This window comes from Hyperoodon ampullatus (assembly GCF_949752795.1).
Source record: "Hyperoodon ampullatus genome assembly, chromosome: 9".
NCBI lineage: Eukaryota > Metazoa > Chordata > Mammalia > Artiodactyla > Ziphiidae > Hyperoodon > Hyperoodon ampullatus.
This window is the reverse complement of record NC_136922.1, coordinates 91,446,925-91,469,253: the sequence shown is the minus strand read 5'-3', so window position 1 is coordinate 91,469,253 and position 22,329 is coordinate 91,446,925. Positions and strand designations below refer to the sequence as shown.

General features: G+C 37.3%; 1 protein-coding gene and 1 pseudogene across 3 annotated transcripts in view; one reads left to right on the top strand and one right to left on the bottom strand.

Annotated features, from left to right (window-relative positions):
• The window catches only part of NUP205 (nucleoporin 205), a gene marked incomplete at its 5' end in the record, with an annotated part of 82,028 nt that overhangs the window by 32,774 nt on the left and 26,925 nt on the right, over window positions 1-22,329 (bottom strand). For both annotated transcript variants that reach the window (XM_079711111.1, XM_079711112.1), the window contains 17 exons: window positions 373-471; window positions 564-831; window positions 1,335-1,526; window positions 2,313-2,393; window positions 2,912-3,069; window positions 3,431-3,502; window positions 4,074-4,223; window positions 8,139-8,253; window positions 11,270-11,394; window positions 11,727-11,891; window positions 12,166-12,247; window positions 14,025-14,145; window positions 15,108-15,297; window positions 16,727-16,864; window positions 17,308-17,407; window positions 20,578-20,787; window positions 21,307-21,357. In XM_079711111.1, the coding sequence (XP_079567237.1) occupies window positions 373-471; window positions 564-831; window positions 1,335-1,526; window positions 2,313-2,393; window positions 2,912-3,069; window positions 3,431-3,502; window positions 4,074-4,223; window positions 8,139-8,253; window positions 11,270-11,394; window positions 11,727-11,891; window positions 12,166-12,247; window positions 14,025-14,145; window positions 15,108-15,297; window positions 16,727-16,864; window positions 17,308-17,407; window positions 20,578-20,787; window positions 21,307-21,357 (2,317 nt within the window). The remainder of the gene's footprint in view (window positions 1-372; window positions 472-563; window positions 832-1,334; window positions 1,527-2,312; window positions 2,394-2,911; window positions 3,070-3,430; window positions 3,503-4,073; window positions 4,224-8,138; window positions 8,254-11,269; window positions 11,395-11,726; window positions 11,892-12,165; window positions 12,248-14,024; window positions 14,146-15,107; window positions 15,298-16,726; window positions 16,865-17,307; window positions 17,408-20,577; window positions 20,788-21,306; window positions 21,358-22,329) is intronic.
• On the top strand, window positions 4,531-5,099 carry LOC307058229 (ras-related C3 botulinum toxin substrate 1-like; annotated as a pseudogene). The gene has a single exon. The product of its transcript is annotated as a ras-related C3 botulinum toxin substrate 1-like (transcript).

Below are 22,329 nucleotides of genomic sequence, written 5' to 3'. Positions count from 1 at the left end.
AATTAGAAACAATTTAAACACTTATGAATAAGGCAAATGGTTAAACAAATGGTACTTCTATACTATGGAATAACAGAGCTATTTTAAAAGATATGTACTGTATGTATTGTTCAATGGGACCAGAGGTGAGTGGGAGTTACAAAAATATATAAGCTAAAGTAGTATTTGAGGGTCTGTGCTTATATTACTTTTGTACTATTGTCACAATTTTAGAAAACTAAACATTCTTCCTTGACTTTAGAGCAAGCACTTTGATTCCATAAAGACTCATTTATTAAAGCTTCGCTGAGCCAAAAGATGAAAAGGTGATTTTTTAAAAAAATTTAAAGTAACCAATCTCTAAAAACAGAAAAGACAGAAATCTAATTCTACCTGCTTCTAAGGTGTCTGGTTCATCGGGTCTCTGGGCAATCTGTAAGTAATAAAGCAGTGAGCCATACAGGTGTGTCCTCACTCGCTGGAATCCGCCACCTAGGAAAATACAGTAGCGTAAAAACCTTTTTTCAAATTAAGTTAAAACAAATACAGAAGTTGTAAGTTATAGAAAATTTAGATGAAAAAACCTGTCTTCAAAATGAAGTCTAACAGTTTCTTCAATATGATATGAAGCGAAGAATCTCCAATAGACGCAAACCCCATCACTGCATTCTCTGCAGGCGGAGGTGAGGTGCAAGAGTTATCAAGCACAAAAGCATAATGAGCCTCTCCGGGTCCCAAGACTACTGGTTGCTTCTGTTCTGTGCGAACGGCTTGGCTTAGGTGAGCGGTCAGGGTGAATACAGCACCTGCTACCACTGGCATTAACTCCTGTGCTGCTTCATCATCCAGTATCTTAAAGCAGAAAGACAAATCAGAGTGAGCACCCTGCTTTCAGCTACAGTCATTAACATGTCTTACACATTTAGCTTTTCAATTACCATAAGAATATAAGAATGGAATTGTATTGTTCAAAGACAGTAGAAGCTAATACACAAAAAGAAATTTAAATAGAATGCTGGGTAACGTGTTCTTAACCAGAAGGGAGCCCTATCAGAATTCCCTAGAGGTTTTTCATGGAAATTAACATAATGGCCTCACCACCAGAGTCTCCCATTCAGTAGGTCTAGGGTAAGATGTGTCATGTAGATTTTTAAAAAGCTTCCCAGAAAATTCTGATACACACTCTGGTTGAGAACCATTACTGTACAGAGTTAATACCTTTCTCAAGGAAAGTCTTAACACTGGCATTGCACAACTCTATTTACTCCAAATGGGAAAAAAGGAGTGGCAAACTCTATGTTTAAATGATATAAATATTCTTTTGGCAGTATAAAGTAACTTATGAAGCATGTCACCTTATCATGCACATCTTGTAAAATATCACGAATAATCAGTTGTCGATCCTCTGCCTGAATGAGGTCCTGAGGGCAAGCTGTCAGTATAATTTCTACCAGCTGCCTCCATGACTCCAGAGCATGCCGTTTTGCATGAAGACACTGCAACAATTTGTTTCTTCCTACCACGTACTGAAGTATAGTGCTGATTTCCTAAAGCCGCAGAAATTGAATTGCAAGGTTAACACACAGGCAAATAACGTCTTTTAACCAACAGGTTCCTATTTTTAACACTGTCAGTTAATCCGAAAACATTTATAGAATAGTCCAGAAACCTTCCACATGCTTGCAAGTCAGCAGATAACTTTTCACATTATACTGGTAGCCAGAGCTATGAAAAATAATAAATAAGGCTGTGTGTGTGTGTGTGTGTGTGTGCACGCATGCGCGCATGTGTAAGGCAGAGGGCAGAGGTGATGTGCGTGGAAATGAGTTTTTAACCCCATCTTCTTTTTTCTTGCAACTGTCTAGTTATACTACTCTGGAACGCTAGAGTTCCCTAAAACCCAAGTTCAATGGCATGTTTCCTTGATGTGTCTTTTATTTCTTTGCCTCTTGCTTTGACCTCACCAACTGTGTTTCCATGAATGTGGTTCTTCCCACCTGCTCTCTTACCCGTATCTCCCCGTTTGTAGTGACAAATGACTCCTTCCTTGCTGATAGGGAGCAAGTGAACTCTATTACACAATATGAAAAGGTTACAAAATCCTCAACTAGCTTAGCAGAAAGGATGTTATTTCTCCTGGCATCCAGACATTAACTTCAGTTCAGCTTTTAACAGTCACAAAGTCAAAAGCGAAAGATACCATTAAAATTTAACTTTTAAGTAGTTTACTAATAATGAACTAGAAGTCAATTCACTGTTTTGTCTTCTAACTGGCAATTTAAGTAGTTACGTAGTTAAAAGGTTAAAACTAACATATACTCAACAGGGCTTACCTCCATTAGCAGAGGTCTCTGTCCTATGGCTGCCATACCCTGAAGGGCATTTACTTCGGCTACGAGAACTCTATGAAGAAGCTATATAATTGAGAAATGAGAGAAAAATAAGACCATTTCAGACACTGGTAGAACAATAACCTAGCAATTACTCTGAACTGCCCTAGACGGAAAAGTTTCAGATACCTTTATATATAATCTAATAGTGGCACTGTCCAAGTTTCTGTCAAAAACAGTATATCCCTCACGTGCCGGAGAGTGATACCAAAGAGCGCCTGTGGCAGGAAAGTTAGTGGAACTGCACGGGATAGCTTCTTCCTACTAGTGAGGTGATTACCATTTACCTGGTAGAGAGTTAAATGGGTAAAACCACTCCATTGTTATAGCTGGGTAGCATGACTACTAAGAGGAAGGTAATAGGGAACCTTTTATAGAGGCAAAATTAGTGTGGCCTATTCAGTTTTCTTTCCTGACTCTTTGAAAAGTGAAAACCAGTCCAATAAACCAATATCTCTATTAGAAAATAAAAAGTTGTTTTTTCCTTAACGACTCAAAGTCTGAACCACTTGATACTGCACATGCTCTAAAGCAACGCTCACCTTGACATTGCAGACTGTCTGTCCCCGTAAATTCTTGTGTTCACAGTTAGCGATAACTTGTTCAATCTGGGCCCGATCAAAGAAATCCAATTGCAAAGGCTCGGGGATCTCCTGACTGAAGTCAATGGAGTCGAGAATACTGAGAATTTTTCGACGTACTAGAAATAATAAAAAAGTAGTTCTATTTCACTTGGGACACTGAAGAGAAGAGCTAACCACCGTACTCAGCTCACCCTCAAAGACAGCACTATGTTCAGAAAGGACAGCAGTCTGGAAATTGAAGACTGTGTTGAAATCTAAATTGGATTTTATTTCTAATACATTCATTTGCAAAAATATTGTTTTCCCATCCTATCATCTTAGTTATAAAAAAAGTTTTTTTGATGATAAATAATCCTTTATATAGCTTTTCTACATCAGTTCAGAATTTGCAGATACAGGCATTAATTACCTCTTGAGATTTTATGCAATTTAATATATACATATCTACAAATTTATTACAAATTCAAAGGGCTTTACCTTTTGTAGCAGTATCAAAGTGCAGGAACCCAGAGACAGACCTGTTTTCCTCTTCTATTCCTCCTTCCCCATCTGTTGGAGCATCAGTAATAATAGATCAGAAAAAGAACAACACACTCATAAGATTTATTTGGAAATAACAAACACAAGGTATTTTATTTCTATCTCACTGTTTCTAGGTCAAAGAGCCCCTTGCAAATGGATAATTAAAATGCAAAGATGATGAGGACTTATCAACAACATTCATCTAATTCTTTCCGTCTCTATGAGATCCACTTCACAGTTGTAGAGAGCATAATCAGAACTCCAAAGGAGGCAGGACCCAATCATGCCAGTGAGATGATTAGAAAAGCTTATGCTTAATTTGCATGTAAAACACGTATTAGAATATCTTGGGTCATGCTGGGTCAGTGTGACAAACTCCACTGTGTATCTGTGTCTATGAATACAGCAAAATGTGAATGCTCCAAACAACAATAAAATTGCAATTATGGGTGATTCTGTGTTTTAAGGAAAAGAATTCTAAAGGCAGAAAGAACTTGTTTGGCCTACAATCACATACTAACCATAAGATTCAGATTTGTGCTTGCATTCACACAGACCAGTTGGCAGCATAACAATACAAATGCCAACACATGTTCACCTGAGTATGGTTTCACTGGCATGTCATCCAGTAGGAGGTGAAGGAGCCTCTGGGTGTGTGACCGTTGGCGATTCAGAGAAGTCACCCTTAGTTCTATCGAGGCAGTCTTCATCAGCCATGACATTTGGTTCAGCATAGATATTTCATATTCTGGAATTGAAATATGAATGTTTAGTTTCCCAGTATAATAACACAAGATCAGAACAGACCTAAAATCCATAACTCACCAGATATTTTCCCATGTAACATAGTCAATATTTTATGAAAATTGGCACCATAATAATTTATCGCTCTAGAAAATTAAAAAAGAAAAAAAACAGATGCCAAGGGAGAAAAAATAAACTAGTATATGTGTATGAAAGTTGAGCAAAAGCAACTGAAGAACAAAAGAGAATCAAGCTTCTGTCAACAGAACAATTTCACACAGACGTAGAGGATTCTGAGTCTACCATACCAGATGCAGGCCATCAAGTGTGTGGTGGCGGGAGACGGCGCTGTAGGTAAAGCTTGCCTCCTCCTCAGTTACACGACCAATGCCTTTCCTGAAGAGTATACCCTACTGTCTTTGACAACTATTCTGCCAGTGTTATGGCGGATGGAAAACTGGTGAATCTGGGCTTGTGGGATACAGGTGGACAAGATGATTATGACCTATTACGTCCCCTATCCTATCCGCAAACAGATGGATTCTTAATTTGCTTTTCTCTTGTGAGTCCTGAAAATGTTCGTGCAAAGTGGTACCCTGAAGTGTGACACCACTGTCCCAACACTCCTATCATCCTGGTGCGGATGAAACTTGATCTGAGGGATGATAAAGACACGATTGAGAAACTGAAGGAGAAGAAGCTGACACCCATCACCTACCCGCAGGCCTTGGCCATGGCCAAGGAGATTGGTGCCATCAAACGCCGGGAGTGCTCGGCGCTCACGCAGTAAGGCCTCAAGACAGTTTCTGACGAAGCTATCTGGGCAGTTCTCTGCCCACCTCCCGTCAAGCAGAGAAAGAGAAAATGCCTGCTGCTGTGAATGTCTGGGCCCCTCCTGCCTGTCTGGTCCCCCAGGACCCTTTGTACGCTTTGCTCAAACGGTGGAGACTTTGCACTCAATGCCAAGTTTTTGTTACAGATTAGTTTTTCCATAAAACCACTTTGAACCAATCAGTAATTTCCAGGTTTTGTTTGTTTAAAGTGTAAGAGTTCAAACTTTCACATTCTATTAAAGTGTAGCCCTTAAATGACAAGCTTCCTTAAAGCCTTATTTTTCAAAGCCCCTATTCTTGCTCAGATTAAGAGTTGCCAAAATACCTTGTGAACTAAGTTGCACTGCTGGGCTAAGAACACTAACCACTAAACTGTTTAAAGACCTTTGTTTGGAAGAGACTGTAGCTTCTGAGGCAGGAGATGCAGACGCTCGCTAATGAGTTTCAGATGTGAAGAGCGGTACAGCCTCCTTCCTGAAACGCTGTCATTTAATGCATCCTGATTTACCAGCCCGTGTTCACTACCTAACATTGTACTTTACATCATAATGAATGAATGTAACAGCTCAGCTCTTTGGATAAATCTTTTTGATTTCATAGTGAGATTTTTAGAACAAATTAGTGTATTAGCTTTTGTGAGATTTTGAACAGAGCTCTTACTCCCGTGCTCCCTCCGATGAAGCATTCTGCTCTGGCCGTGGGTGCACTGGGTGGAGTGTGTGGAACACTTGTGATCAGAGGATGAAGACAGTATTTTAACAAAATATGGAAATTTACACTACATTGTATACGTAATAATTAAACTATTAAAAGTGTCACAGGTAAAGTTTTAAAAGGTTAATTTCTGTCAAATGCAGTAGATGATGAAGAAAGGTCAGTATCATCAGTAAGTGTTTTCTTAAGCTTTTCCTTTTCCTTAAACCTGCCTATCCCTCCTGAAATTGGGCATTTAATGCATCTTTGATCTGGTCATTCTCATAGTTGCAAACTTAGTAAGTGCTTTTCTTATAGAACTACCCCTTTTTTTCTTTTTTACAAATTTATTTATTTTATTTATTTTTGGCTGCATTGGGTCTTCATTGCTGCGCACGGGCTTTCTCTAGTTGTGGCGAGCAGGAGCTACTCTTTGTTGCGGTGCGCGGGTTTCTCATTGCAGTGGCTTCTCCCGTTGCGGAGCATGGGCTCTAGGCACGCGGGCACAGCAGTTGTGGCTTGTGGGCTCTAGAGTGCAGGCTCAGTAGTTGTGGCGCACAGGCTTAGTTGCTCTTGAACCCGTGTCCCCTGCATTGGCAGGTGGACTCTTAACCACTGCGCCACCAGGGAAGCCCCTAGAAACCCTTCTTAATGAGCAATATGCCTCCTTGTATTATAAAATCTTTCTGAATATCCATTAGAAAATTTTTTTTTGTAGATTAGTAAAAGTGCATTCCTGTTTTCATGTTACTTTATTCAAAGCCAATAAGTGCTTTCCTTGGTCTTCTAGTAACTAGGTATAAAAATCATGTGTTGCAACTTTACAGTTTTTAAAATACTTTAGATATTCTTAAACTGTAAACCTTGCCAGATCACCGACACTGCACCTGGACTAATAACACTGACCCCCCCACCGCTTGCTTCACTGAGTGCACACACGCTTCCTGTCTTTGCCCGATGTTCCTTGGGGTCTGTGAGGTTCTGTCAACCCTGTGCTCATGCTAACGAAGTTCTGCATAACTTACCCACTGGTAAGAATATGAGCTTGGACCTTTCAACCACTAGAACAAAATTGTTTAAGCTGACAGTTGCAGAATGGTGGAGTGTTTTTACATTGATCTTTTGCTAATGCAATTAGCAGTATGTTTTGCATGTATGACTTAATAAATCCTTGAATCATGAAAATAAAAAAGAAAACCCAAGTAATTCGCAAATATTTAACTTGTTAAAAACAAAACCACTATCATAAAATTTGATTCTTATTTCAGAAAACAAATACATTTTAAAAAACTAAAATAAATCTAAATTGCATAATTTTATGATGTCTTGAGATTATGAAGGACATTTGGTCTAATATATAATTAGGACTGGGAATCCCTTATACAATAGAAGTTTTTGAATCCAATATTATTTCAATATACCTGGCTTTGAAGTCCTAAATTATGACAGTTTTATAAATAAAATTCACCAAACACTACTACAACTGCTAGTAATAATGATTACAAGCAAAGCTACATCAATTTTTAAAAAGTAGAAAGCATAATAGGCAAGATATTAATTGTTTTTTTCTAATTAGGTATTAAAAAGGGTTTCTTAAAAACCTTATAAACAAAATCTTAGGGCTAAAAATAAAATACACTTATTATGAAAATTAAGTGAAAATTTTCTGCCACTAGGTAATTCCCAACAGTCTCTCACACCATACTCTAAAAAGTAAATAGAAGCTGATAACTACTAGTAATGGAAATTCATGAAATTTGTGAGCCTAGATTTCCTGAAACATAAACATGATGCAAAATAAACTTTAAAAAAACTCAATAAAACCACTACTGTCTGGATATAATGTGAACTCAGAAAACTTATAACTTGATCAAAAATAAAATTATACAAAATAGAATCCTATAAAACATAGGTATCCTGGGATAACTGTGTTGATCAGGCCAATAAACTAAAGTTATAAATAGTTTCCATCGTAATTAGTTTTCTATTTTTCATTTCAAGACCTGAGTTGGTTTCAATATATACAAAAGAAACAAAAGTAAAACAGATTTTTATGAAATAATTTCACTCAAAAAATCTAAATTTCCAAAATCTTCTTATATAAATAGTTTCTTATCCCTTCAACACAATTTTAAAATTTTATTTGTTAGTAAAAGGATCAAATTCCATCCTTAACAGGCTATTTTAAAATAATTTTACGCTGGCAGTTAAAACATCAAGCTTCTCAAGCACAAATTACAAAAGCAACCCAAAGGAACACAGAAGCAAAGTAATAAAATGAGAACAGAATTCCACAAATTCTAAAACTGCTACCCCCAGCTGTTATGAAATTAAAATCACTCAATACATACTTTACAGATTTGTTTTAATAATAAGGGAAAATAATGTCCTACCTTTGTTAGAAAATGGTAAATGTTGCAACTGAGAAAATAAGAAGTCCTGGCTGGTTCTCAAGTATCTCATAGTAGGACCAGATGTATCAGAGCATGCACATAACTGATATATCACCTAAAGAATTACAGTAAAATAAGAAAACTCCCAAATCAGCTTTTTATATTATACATTTTAAGAAAAAAGGCGTACTTAAATCTACTAAGTGGAAACTAAGACCCATTAGCAACTAAAGCAAAATGGATAAACACATGTACATATAAAATAAAAGCTCAGAATTACAAGCAGTTCTTGGCACACTAACTCAAAATATACTGGAATACAATTGGAGAATGCTGACAACAGTATTATAGGACTAATCTTGAAATCACTCTAAATATATTAATACTGAGTTGGCCTACAAGTTTGTTCGGGTTTTTCCATAAGATGTTATGAAAAACCCGAACGACATTTTTGGCCAACTCCAATATATATACATGTAGTTAATTAACAAGTTTTAGTATTTTAACTATTATTAGTAGCAAATTACTCAGAAGTAACTTCTAAAAACCAAAGTTATGTATTAATCAGTTGATAAAAATGTTGGGATCAGAGAATCCCTTGCAGGTATCTAATCCTATGTATTCCCGAAGAGCAATGGTTCAGTATTCACCAATTCAGTGTTCGCTGTGACTATACAACTAGTAACGACAACGGACTGTAAATTCAATTTGTGTCTAGAAATACAGTCTTAAGAAAAATATAAAATAACAAAAGGTAACTAAAGATGTTGAGTAAGCAGAGTAAAAAGACTAGAAACAACCTAAGTGTAATTTATATTGTAGCAGCATAGAAAGTTTACGGTGGGGGAGGGGACACAAAATTGTATGTCTACTGAACATACCTAAATAAATAACATGTATACCCAAGGAAAACATAAGAAGGGAACACAAGGTAAAGCTTAAGTACTTGCAGATGTATGCTTGTCTTTCAAACAGCTTTGATATTGTTTTTGACACTCTATAAATACTGAACTTCTCAAAACAAAACCAAGTTATTCATATTAGATGGTAAGTTAAGAAGATTCAAGAACAGATGCTCAAATATGCTCAGATATGGGAGAGGTAATACTATTAGAGGGAGAAGGACACAATAGTGAGTTCCAAAAGCATGAAGAGCCACTTTACAAGGGTTTGCGTGATACACTTCCTAGTTCCCAAGACCAGGTAGGAAAAATCTCCATCGTTAAAGTGAAGAGAGCAAAGGCACAAGATTCAGTGTCAACTCTTCAACCAGAAGACCTCATACTGCTGGATGATGAAAGTATCAATAAGGCCGAAATTATTTCCCTTCCATATGATCAAACTTATTTATTTATTGATTGATTGATTGATCAAATTTATTTTTAAACTAACAAGCTCTTCTTAGAGGTTTAATTTTTTCCTGAAGCATAGTGAAGTATAAACCTAGAGGTTGGAACTTCCCTGGTGGCACCATGGTTAAGAATCTGCCTGCCAAAGCTGGGGACACAGGTTCGTCCCCTGGTCCGGAAGATCCCACATGCCGTGAAGCAACTAAGCCTGTGCGCCACAACTGCTGATCCTGCGCTCTAGAGCCCATGAGCCACAACTACTGAAGCCCGCGAGCCACAGTTACTGAAGCCCGCACGCCTAGAGCCCGTGCTCCGCAACAAGAGAAGCCACCACAATAAGAAGCCCGCGCACTGCAACAAGGAGTAGCCCCTGCTCACTGCAACTAGAGAAAGCCCCTGTGCAGCAATGAAGAGCCAACAGAGCCTAAATAAATAAACAAGCAAACAAACAAATAAATAAATAAACTAGAGGAAAAGGAAGCCTCTTTCATTAAAAATGGAGCAGTGCTTCTTGTTAAAATGCAGATTCTGACTCAGCAGGTCTGGAGTGGGGCCTGAGATTCTGCGCTAACAAGCTTCCAAGAGGTGATGCTGCTGATGCTGGTCCACATTTTGAGTAGCAAAGTCATAGAGCACGTGTAATAAACTGGCGCACTGCTGGTTTAGACATGTTTTGTTTGGCCAGTACAGTGTTTCGAAAAGCAGAGGATCTGGCAAACCAGGGCCTGCATCCCAACAGGGTAAGAATGAGCAGGGGCTGAGTAGCAGGGCATGTGCTCTCCAGTCTGCCAGACTCTCCTCTCCCTCCCCTCCCCATCTATTTGTCTTAAATCTGGTTTCATTCACTTACTTCGCCTGCCTAACTCCTTTAGCCCAGATGATTAACCTTATCAATTGCTTCTACCTAAATATGTCAAAATCTGTAACACTGTGCTAAAATATACATCAAGTTTGTTCCCAAATTAAGGGATTCACAGGAAGACCTAGCTGTAGTACTCAGAAGTGAAGGGCTGTTTGGATAGCTAGAGGATAGAGGAAAACAGTAAAGAATTACAAAAAGAAAAACAGGAAAATAACAAAGAAAAATCTCCACGTTACTAAAAGTTAATGACTCATTTCTTATCATGAAAATGAGAATCAGGGTGTCACTTAAATTGAGAAATTAGTCGTATCTTATAAAGCCTACTTCTTAAAATACTTATAAAATGAATAAAACAAGAAATAAACAAAAGAATAAAACACAAATAAGACAACAGTTCTCATTACAGTTTAAACTTACATTAATTTCACTGTCTACCACCTTACCTATAGCTATAGGGCTGCATAATTTACATGGTTCTTAAAAAGTACTTTCACTTACATTCTTGCATTCTCATGTAAGTCTCACAACAGCCCATTTCACAGATTTAAAAACTCAGAGAAGTTTCATGGTATGCCCAAGGTGACATAGCTAGTTAAGGGGCAGAGATAGGAACCAGAGGTCTTCTGACTCAAGTCTACTACTCTCATCACCAAAAAGAAACAACTTGAAACACAGCATCCTTGAAAAGTTCCCACATTATCTGGTCTAAATGAATCCAACTTCCCTCATTTTTCAAGTGATCAACATATAGGATCATGTAGATCTACAGGATTTTTATCCATAAATGAAAGACTGGTCAAACCACTACATGAAACTCATTTCAATTCAGTCATACTGTCATACTTTCATATCTGCAATGGAATCAAGCATTTAATTAAGCTTCTTCTCCTAAGTGCTACAAAGTGCAGCCCTCTGTATACCTGGTAACACAGCTCAGCGAGTTGAGGAGATTCTCTCACTGCCACCGGGCCTGTTCTCCCTTCAGTTCCCTTCTCCAAGATGTTTAAGATGGCATGAAGGCAGGTCCGAGGGCAACCTAACACTCCTGCATAAAACCAAAAGGAAATTCAGCTTCTCTTTTCAAATTTCTGCATTAAAAACCTTAAAATACCTTTATAAAACTTACATTCCATACACATATACCCTATCATAAACATCCTTTCAACTATTGATACAGAAAATTTATTAAATACTAACTTTTCAAGGCTTAGTTTGTCCACACTTGATATAAGTCCTAAAGATTGGCCCATCACATTACCTTTCATACATTATTTATTTCTTTCAGTGAATTATCCCATGAGCCTGGAATTCAATAAATGACCATTTAGCAACATAAATATGAAAAGAAATAAATGCCTATGTGTCTTATGGCTATACCTGGGTCTTGTAGGTTTGTGGTACTGACAGGTTTCTTCAATTCAAAGCCCAGTAGGTAAAGAGCAAGATTTGGTGGATTGCGTTCCAGAGAGGTGATGAGAAGATTCAAGATGTGGATTCTTGTTTCATGACGGATTCCAGCTAATTTCTTTTCAAGTTCTGATCCTTAATGTGGAAATCACAAAACAATAAAAAGTTAACATAAATCAAATGGAAAAATATAAAACTTGTATCCCAAACCTCCATGTTTTCTTTAGTTTTAGTTTACTTGATTAGCCATTACATTAAGTTCAGATTTAAGAGGTTTCCCAAAAGCCTTATATTCTTTTATGCTAGCAAATTCTCAAATTTCTCTTACATCACCACTAGACATTCAACAGTTTTCTTTACAGTAAGCATTTACATAAAATAAAAATATACATGTTAATCTAAGACATACCCTCTTCTAGACGTACAAATTCTTCTGTATCTTCACTATCCAAACACTCCACAAATCCAGCCATCAGCTTCTGACTTACACTCTGAAGTCATATAAAGATTTTTAAATGACTAAATATTAGAGAAACTATGATAAATATGATATATATTTAGAAACATTTTTCTATAAAGAAAAAAGGCAAATCTGCTCCAAGGAATGTATTTAGGTTTTAGTTACATTTTTAATTAATATAAAACTGAGTTCCTTAACTGAGTGCCATTTAGCTTGCTATAGAAATAAAGAAACAAAAACTTTTAAAGTTTATTGGTTTTAAAACTTGCTTCACTAATTTTCTTTCCCAAAGAATCAAACTAGTTTTTTTAAAAAATAACATTAAATTGCTATTTCATAACTTCTTCATTATATACTCAATGCTATCAGATCTTAACTAAAATATAAAATAAAATTCTCACCTTCTCTCTTTAGAAATGTACACGTACACCAGTTTTATATTTCTGGGCTGAGAGACTAGATACTACTTTACCTCCTTTAAAAACTCTAGCAGGATGCTATGGAGACTTCCCTGGTGGTCCAGTGGTAAAGAATCCATCTTCCAATGCAGGGGACACGGGTTTGTTCCCTGGTCGGGGAACTAAGATCCCACATGCCGCAGGGAAACTAAGACCACGTGCCTCAACTAGAGAGCCTGCATGCCACAGACTACACAGCCCACACGCTCTGGAGCCCGTGCAGCACAACTAGAGAGAGAAAACCTGCACGCCACAACTAGAGAGAAGCCCGCGTGCCGAAACGAAGAGCCCGCGCGACACAACTAAGACCCAAAGCAGCCAAAAAAATAAATAAATAGATAGATACACTTAAAAAAAAACAAACAAATAAAAAACAAGAACTCTAGCAGGATGCTGAAATTGGTAATAACAATTCAAATTCATACTCGAATGACAGCAAACTGAAAATCTTCATTCAACATCCCCTAATTAATTATGTGGTTTCATGAACTTCATCCAAAAACCAGATTAGACATCTATATTTTACTATAAATAATGGTTCCCAACTTGGGCAATACTGCCACTCCAGAAGGCACTTAGAAATATGTGGGGGCATTTTGAGTCAACACAACTAGAGATTACTACTGACAGACAGTGGCAGGGAACCAGGGATGCTAAGAGTCCTGCAATTTGAGGGACAGTTACACATAAAATGAAGATCTGTCCCACCCAGAATGCCAGAAAAGTCCCTGTTTCAAAACATGGTAAGATAATAATATTCTTCAACTAGCAAGAGCAGTGATTACCAGCATAAAATACAAAAGGACAAATGTCTATAAAGAGAAAGAAAAATAGCAGATTCCCCAATTATAGCTATTCAGTGACTAGAAAGAGAACTATTATACATTGGACTAAAAGAGGAAAACATCTAAAAACGTTCTCCAGTGTATCAAATGAAGTGACACAAATGTGGGTCACCAAAAAGCCATAGAAGTAGACAACTCACAACAGTGAAATCAGAATTGCAGAGGCTCACTCACCACAGAGGCAACTGAGGAAGGGTGAAACAAAGGATGCAAGAAACAAACAGAAGTTGCACTTACAAACCTAATAATCACTTTAATGTGCCTGGAGTAGCAACAGTCTCATTAGGCCATACAGTCACATACCATAATATAGAGTATAATCACATACTATAGTGTATGTAGTATCACTGGGAATGGTATTATCGTCAAACACAAATCACAGCCCAGCACATGGGTAGGCTTTCATCCATCATATACAAATATACTTACTCTCAGAATTTTTCCACATACAAGAATAAGATGTACTCAGGAAACACCAAAAAATAACAACAACAAAATCAGTTACCTGGTCATGTGTGAAATCTCCAACCAATTTTATCTGAATATTGGAATTGCAAGAGATACAGCAGAGGATCTTGGCACTTTCAAAAGCCAATTCTGGATTAGTATTGCCATGATATAGGTATCTTTAAAACAAGAGAACATTTGAGGAACTATGTGATGAAATTTTTGCTTCTTACTATTCTCGATACAGAACATTTAGGATCAGGGCTTCCCCTACCCATACAGCACTTTTGGGTAAATTAGACAAAGGTTTCCCCTTCTAACTAGATGTAACCTGTTACAGGTTGAATCATGTTTTCCCAAAATTCATATGTTGATAGCCAAACCCAGAATGACCTTATCTGGAAATAGAGTCTTTGAAGATATAATTAACCAAGCTAAGATGAGGTCATCAAGGAGAATCCTAATCCAGTGACTGATATCCTTATAAAAAAGGGAAATGTGGACACAGACACACACACAGGGAGAATGCTGTGTAAAGGTGAAGGCAGAGATTGGGAGATGCTTCCACAAGTCATGGAACACCAAGCACTGCCAGCAAACCACCAGAAGTTCAGATTATATAATGAAAAGTTTGCTCCCCAGTCCTATCCTCCAAACATCCAATTTCCCAAGAGGACACAAACAATATTAAGATTATGTCATTTTGTACTTAGAAATTTTTAGGACATAGAGTAAGTTAGAAAGGGACTTCCCTGGTGACGCAGTGGTCAAGACTCCATCCTCCCAATGCAGGGGCCCTGGGTTCAATCCCTGGTCAAGGAACTAGATCCCACATGCATGCTGCAACTAAGACTTCGCATGCCACAACTAAGGAGCCCACGAGCTGCAACTAAGGAGCATGCCTGCTGCAACTAAGACCCAGTGAATCAAATAAATAAAAAAAAAAAGAGTAAGTTAAAAGGAAGAGAAAGATTATAAGGTTCAGAGTAATTAAAATCAGAGAAGCAAAAGAAGATAATAATAAAATGAGACAAAAAAAAAATTTTAAGTGATGCATTAGGGATCTGACCAGATTTGGAAATCAAAGCTAGAATGCCATCTCACTCATTTCATCATTTCTCTACCTACAAATGGAACTTACCTGGCAATGTTCACCACATTATCAGCCTTCTTAGTTCTGGGATTGATTCCCTGCAATAGCTGTTCTAAAGGACAGACTATTAGAGCCAGCTGACTCTCTCTTAGAAGATCCATAAAGAGGTTTTCCTTTTGCAGAGTAAGATTGAGAAGTGCAAGGCAATGTTGCACTGCTTTCTCCAAGTGTTTCTTCCCTATAGAGCAAAATCAAAGTTAGAAAGTTCTACATGAATCTTAGAAACTCATCATCAATTCTTAGGAAAACAAGATAAAGGACAAGTTCCAGATTCAAAAAGACCTCAAGTTTTAAAATCTTCAGCAGTAGCTTTACAAGACTCCTCACCCAGACAAGTCATGGTAACTTTTGTGACTCAGATTACTTTAATGCAATGGTTTCTCAGTAATTTTTCCTGTATCCTTTCCCTGATTATTTAGAGCAATGGTTCTCGGATGGGAGTGAGCTTGGCCCCAGAGGACATATAGCAGTATCTGGAGACACTTTAGGTTGTCACAACAAGGGATGTGCTGCAGGCATCTAGTGGGTAGAGGACAAGAGGACAGCCACTACATTAAAGAATTATTCTGCCAAAGGTGCCAATGGTGCTGAGGCCAAGAAACTGATTTAAAATAATACATAACCATTGTGGAAAATCTGGAAAATAAAGAAGCAGAAAATATAAACAAGAGTCACCTATAGGGCTTCCCTGGTGGCGCAGTGGTTGAGAGTCCGCCTGCCGATGCAGGGGAAGCGGGTTCGTGCCCCGGTCTGGGAGGATCCCACATGCCGCGGAGCGGCTGGGCCCGTGAGCCATGGCCGCTGAGCCTGCGCGTCCGGAGCCTGTGCTCCGCAATGGGAGAGGCCACAACAGTGAGAGGCCCGCGTACCACAAAAAAAAAAAAAAAAAAAAAAAAAAAAAAAAAAAAGAGTCACCTATAATCCCACCATTCAAATTTAAAATACATGTGCTCTGGGGGCTTCCCTGGTGGCGCAGTGGTTGAGAGTCTGCCTGCCGATGCAGGGGACACGGGTTCATGGCCCGGTCCGGGAAGATCCCACATGCCACGGAGCGACTGGGCCCGTGAGCCATGGTCGCCGAGCCTGTGTGTACGGAGCCTGTGCTCCGCAACGGGAGAGGCCACAACAGTGAGAGGCCCGTGTCCGGCAAAAAAAAAAAAAATTGCCAAATGTATAGTAAGCACTCAATAAATGATAATAACTACTAGTAATAGTAAATGAAATTTATTGAACACTATGTACCACACCCTATAGTAAGGGCTTTTACAAATACTGTGAAGAAAACAAAACAAAGATTAAAATTTAATTAATTAAATTTAAAAATTTAAAGTTAGACATGTTAAAGACGTTAAAGTGATAAGAGATAATTATGATTACCTACCAAAGATCCTGCAATAAGACAGTTATAATGAGAGTCTCTGTACTTTAGTCTGCTTTCACTTTTAATATACTTTCATTGTATGACTCACTAAAACAACACTGTAGATACAGAGAGAGAATCTTACAGTGGAAAGGAAGTTCAGAGGTCATCTACTTCAAACCTTCAGTTTACAAAAGACAAAACCAGCAAAACTGTTTTTAATATATGAAGACATTCAGGCACATACCAGGGAAAGGAGCATAGGTATCAAGCTGCTTAACGCCTTCCTCCAGTAAACTAAGAGCAAGCTCCAACATTGGTGACTCATTCAGAAGATGATACATCAGACTAAATCCTGGTGGCTTATAGGCTATGATTTCTTCTCCTAAATAGAACATAACATAGTGCAAAAGATGGTGAATTCGTATTTTTGTCACACCCTTGATTTCTATGAAATATGTGAGACTTGTAAATTAAATGGTATCTAAACAGATGAAGGCAAGTTTCAATTTAGAGACAGTGACACCAACTATATACAGTGGTAATTTCCAAAAGAGCTGATCTGCACATAGCAATTAGTTCACATGTTATATGTTAACTCACTAGAATCTGTAAGGCAATGTTCTTACTCCTCCATTCAGTGAAATTTTACTTTATTTTATCTTGCTCAGAACAATCAAAATGACTTAAACAATGCACCAAAAAACATAAAATTATAATTTAACTTATAACCAGAAACAATTTATAGCTTATGTATAATAACTTATAAATTATAAATAGGTTTATAAATAGCTGACACCTTGTTTGAAAGTGACAGAATTAAATTACCTTGTAGTTCCACAAACTGGTCTATAAAATCTTCAAGTTGAGGTTCATAATCTCCGAGCAATTTATAAAACACCGCCAAAACAACCTCAGCGACTTCCCACTATAGAAAAATATAAATATTTCAATAACAGTAACAGTTCAAGGTGATAACCTTGCTAAGTTTTTCATTCCTCCCACTTTCCTCTAGAAAATGAGTGAAGTCCCCTTTCTACTTTATTTATGCTAAGCAATACAGAAATTTCAGTTCATTTTGCTTTGTTTTGCTAAAGGACAATGGATTGGTTAATTTTTCAAGGTAAAACATTTGTAAAAGCATTAGTCTAAAAGAAACATCTCTATAGCAGATATTTGGGCTTTGTTAATAAATCTAAAGCACTCAGTTATCTAGCCATAGTCGATTTATAATTAAACAACACCAGATTTGAACACCTCTCCAAAGTGTCAAGTATTTCAGTTTCTCTTAAGAATCTCAGCTGGACAGGATCGGAGGAATAATCTCATTTAATCAACACTTATTTTGCAGGTGAAGCAAGTGAAGCTCAGAGCAGTGAATGATATCCCCAAGACCATAAAGCTTGGAAGCAAACGTGCTGGAGGTCCAGCCCTGCACTTCTAATTCCAAGACCAGTGTTCATGGCTCTAGCCAAAGTTAAGAATCAAAAAAAAAAAAAAAAAAAGGGCCTCCCTGGTGGCGCAGTGGTTGAGAGTCCGCCTGCCGATGCAGGGGATACGGGTTCGTACCCTGGTCTGGGAGGATCCCATATTCCGAGGAGTGGCTGGGCCCGTGAGCCATGGCCGCTGGGCCTGTGCGTCCGGAGCCTGTGCTCCGCAGCGGGAGAGGCCACAGCAGTGAGAGGCCCGCGTACCGCAAAAAAAAAAAAAAAAAGTTAAGAATCACTGGTAGGCTTCCCCCAAATGACCTCATTATCACCTCTTTGTTTAAAATGTTTTCAAAAGCTATGTAACAACAAGGAAAAGGGAAAATATATATAACTGTACAGACAATAAAATTAAACTGTTTAAAAAATCCACTGCATAGAATTTTAATAAGGCTGAGTTTGGTAACTGTACATGGTGGTTTTTTAAATATTACTTTAGTCATTATTTCCACTGTACATTATTTTATCATGGCTGATTTTGAGAATTGGGATAATCATTTTTAAACTGTTTTTAAAAAATTATTTACTTTTCTCTATTTTCCAAATTTTTCAAAATAATTTGTTTAAATAAAAAATGCTTGGGCTTCCCTGGTGGCGCAGTGGTTGAGAGTCCGCCTGCCGATGCGGGGGACGCGGGTTCGTGCCCCGGTCTGGGAAGATCCCACGTGCCGCGGAGCGGCTGGGCCCGTGAGCCATGGCTGCTGGGCCTGCGCGTCCGGAGCCTGTGCTCCGCAATGGGAGAGGCCACAGCAGTGAGAGGCCCGCGTACCGCAAAAAAAAAAAAAAAAAAAAAAAAAAAAAAAAAAAAAATGCTTATCACCACATAATAATGGATTTTAGGATTAATAAATATACACACTGCCTCTAACACTCTGTTTATAGTTATTTATCTCAATCCAAAGCATTGTTTTTGAGAAGCTACTGTTCTAAAATACAAAGATGTAAGTTAAACCTTAAGAAGACTTCCTAGTGAAATAAATTCACAAAATTGAGGGAAAATTTCTTAGGGTAATATATGGGGAAATAAATGGTAGCTGGGAAGAGCAGCAGTGCTAGAAATATAGAAAAATGCATGGGCGAAAAATAATAAACACGTAAAGAAAGTTGCTGACTAAAGCTCTAAACCCTTAGGTCATAATGACCTTTGTAAGAAAAGGCAAATAAGATACTTAAAAGAAATGCCAAAAAGTATCAGAACATTTTGTTGAAGAGATTGCAATTATCAGCATCCATTATCCATCTGAAATGACTTCTATTAATGAGGCATGGCTGCTGTTATAGTTTACATCCAATAAGGAAACATATGTTAATAAGGTAATTCTAGTGCTTCAATAAAATGTATACCCCTCTCAGTGTTTATTTCTGCCATATGAGAAGCAAAACTTCTAAAGCAACTGACAAAAACTAAACTTCAGTTATTTGGGACTAAATATTAGAAACAAACTATGTCCAACGATACGGCAATGAAAAATAAACTATGCTAGATACAAGTAATGATTATGCAGTCATTAAAAAGACTGTTTTCAAAGAATCTTTAATAGCATGAAAAAAATCCTCATAATACTGTTTAGTGGCCAAAAAGACATACAAGCTAATGCAGCTCATTATCTCAGTTTAAGTAGATATGCATAAGAAAAAGAATAATAGTTAACCTTCCCTTGGCAACAGGATTATGGGTGATATAATTTCTTCATATATTTTTCTATATTTTCCTAATTTCCCAAATTAGCATGAACTATATTATTTTATAATCATTAATACAACAAATAAACCCAACAGGTTCAAAAACAGCAAACTATAAAAATAAAGCAGAAATGTCCCTACAAGATATATCCAAGGGTAGTCTGTGAACCAATAAACAGTATTATAGACTAAAGTGAATTACATCAGAACCTGGAAGGGTTTCTTACATAGCTTAGTGGTTATGAGCTTGGATCTGGAATCAGAGTCCTAGGTTCAAATCCTGGTCCTGGACCTTAAGCAAGTTCCTTAACTTTGCTAAGCCTCCATCTGTAAAATGGGAATATTAATAGTACCTGCCTTGCAGTAATATTAGAATTACATAAGCTGATATATACATTTAGCTCAGTTGTGAGTGTATTCCAACCAGAGCAAATATGTACATAACTGTCAGTGCTCCCTCAGCCACTATCCACGGCAAACATACCTAATGAATCACAATATGCCTTCCCACTAAACCAGACTCCACAACCCAGAAGTGCTACTAATCATTAGAAATTAGTGTGCAAGTTTAAACTTATTTCAATCCCTAACCAAAATCATCCCAATAAAGGATAGTGTGTTTCCAACTGCCAAAGGTGTAACACTTTTGGTTCAATTTTGGTCAAAATTTGTTCAATTAAGGATCTAAATGACTATGACTTCATATCAATTAAATTACTGATCACTAAAAAGTCACTGCTTTGGTTTTAATGCCTTAATTTATTTTTTAATGCATATAAACCAATCAGACCATGGATATGTCAGTATAAGGCTATGAATTTTACTAACTTTCAAAAGCTAAAATGAGCTTATAGCATCTTGTACCTCTAATAAAAGAAAAAGCAGCAATAAATGAGTAAGGAGACAAAAGTTTTTCTCTGAACATAACCTTTTCAGCTGCTCTCCGGTAAGCTCTTGTACGGAATCGGAGAAACACAGAATCTCTAAGGAACTGCAAATAAGGGTCAAAGCCGGGAGGCCGGAGTCCAGCGCCCAAATTAGAAGGAAAGGAGCTCTCCACCAGGGTACTGATTAGCTGGCAAAAGGCACGAGTTAATGGGTATTCTTCACATCGGGATTCTATCTCATTTAGTTCCACCTTCCAAAGAAAAATAAAGGAAATTCGGTAACATAAGACCATCAGCTATAAAGTGCAAAGCATTTTCAGACATTAACTCATTAATATCGGTTTAATATCACACCCAAAGACCCACACAGATATTATCATTTTTTATTCAGAGGTAAAGACACAAAAGTTAAAAATGGAAACCTTAAATGTTTCTTTAAAAAAGAGGAAGGGAGCGGACAGAGAAGAAAAGAAACTAAAACAAGTAAATTCTCACTTTAGGGTTGACCCAAGTAGCCTAATTAAACTGAGTTCAAACCAAACTTTCAGTTTGGATGGCTGCCATCTAACATGCCTTTCCAACTCTGAAACCAAAAGTATTTTGATTTCTTTCATAAAAAGTTTCATCTCCATTTCAACACAAAAAACCCTCAAATGAAAATACATTAAAGTTGAAAATTACAGAACCGTAATAGGGTAAGAATATTTTTTTTAGTCTTTTTATCATGTGAATGTATGAATATAGCATTTAAACTAAAAGGAAAGCTTTACCTCAATACCAATAGCTTGCCTCTGGCTTGGAACTCTTACAGTTTGCAGTACCTTAAAATAATAAGAATTAGATGTTAGGAGCACTCATTTATCAATGAAAAGAAGCAGCTTTGCAGTAACAGTCATATACAACACCCACCACATTCTACATCTTACAATGTCAATCAGAAATGACAACTGAGAAGTCTCTGATGAACTTTCATTAGCAATTGCGTCCAGGCTCAGGGAGAACTTCCAATTACCTGGGCTTCAGAAAACTGGTAATTTCTAAGTGCACACAAGATGTGTTCTCAGCAACTTTCCTCTCAGATATTCCAGGAATGAACCTTAAAAGGATTTATGAAATAAAACCTCACCCAAACACACTTCATCTTAGGTATAAAGAAGCACTTAGGACAATGATAAGTACTGACACGCTCATGAATGAAAAAATGAAGTAACAACACTAAACTAAAAGTGGCCAAGCCTCCAGCACACACCAACTCCCTTAATTTTTGTTTTTATAAAGTATCATTAACATCTTCAGGACATGTATGTCACAAAACAACTAGAATACTGCTTCAAAACAGTAGCTTTACCAATGTGTCAGAATCATAGGCTCCCTTATGTGGTATTATTTCTAAGACAAACATATATTCCCCCTAACCATTTTACTAGAAAAATCTCTATAGGACACATTCTTATTTTCCTTTTTTTACTTTACCACATATAGAATAACTCTATCTTGACATAAAAATTCCAATAGTGCTTATAACTAAAGAAATAAGAGTTGATAGAGACACTTCACTTGTCTGCTTTAAGACAGGAAGGGTACAGAAGGAAGCAGCAAAAAAACCAGGCATCTCCCACATTTAATGAGTACAGATGACTTCTGAAGGCTTATATCAGCCTAGTATCAAAGACAGAGTTGAGGAATTTATTAATCTTACAAACACTGAAAAACAAAGAGAAGAACCAGTCTCCAGTAACCCAGTGAAGCTGTCAGCTGATCCAAGAGAAAAACCCAAGACTGTTAGTTTCTGA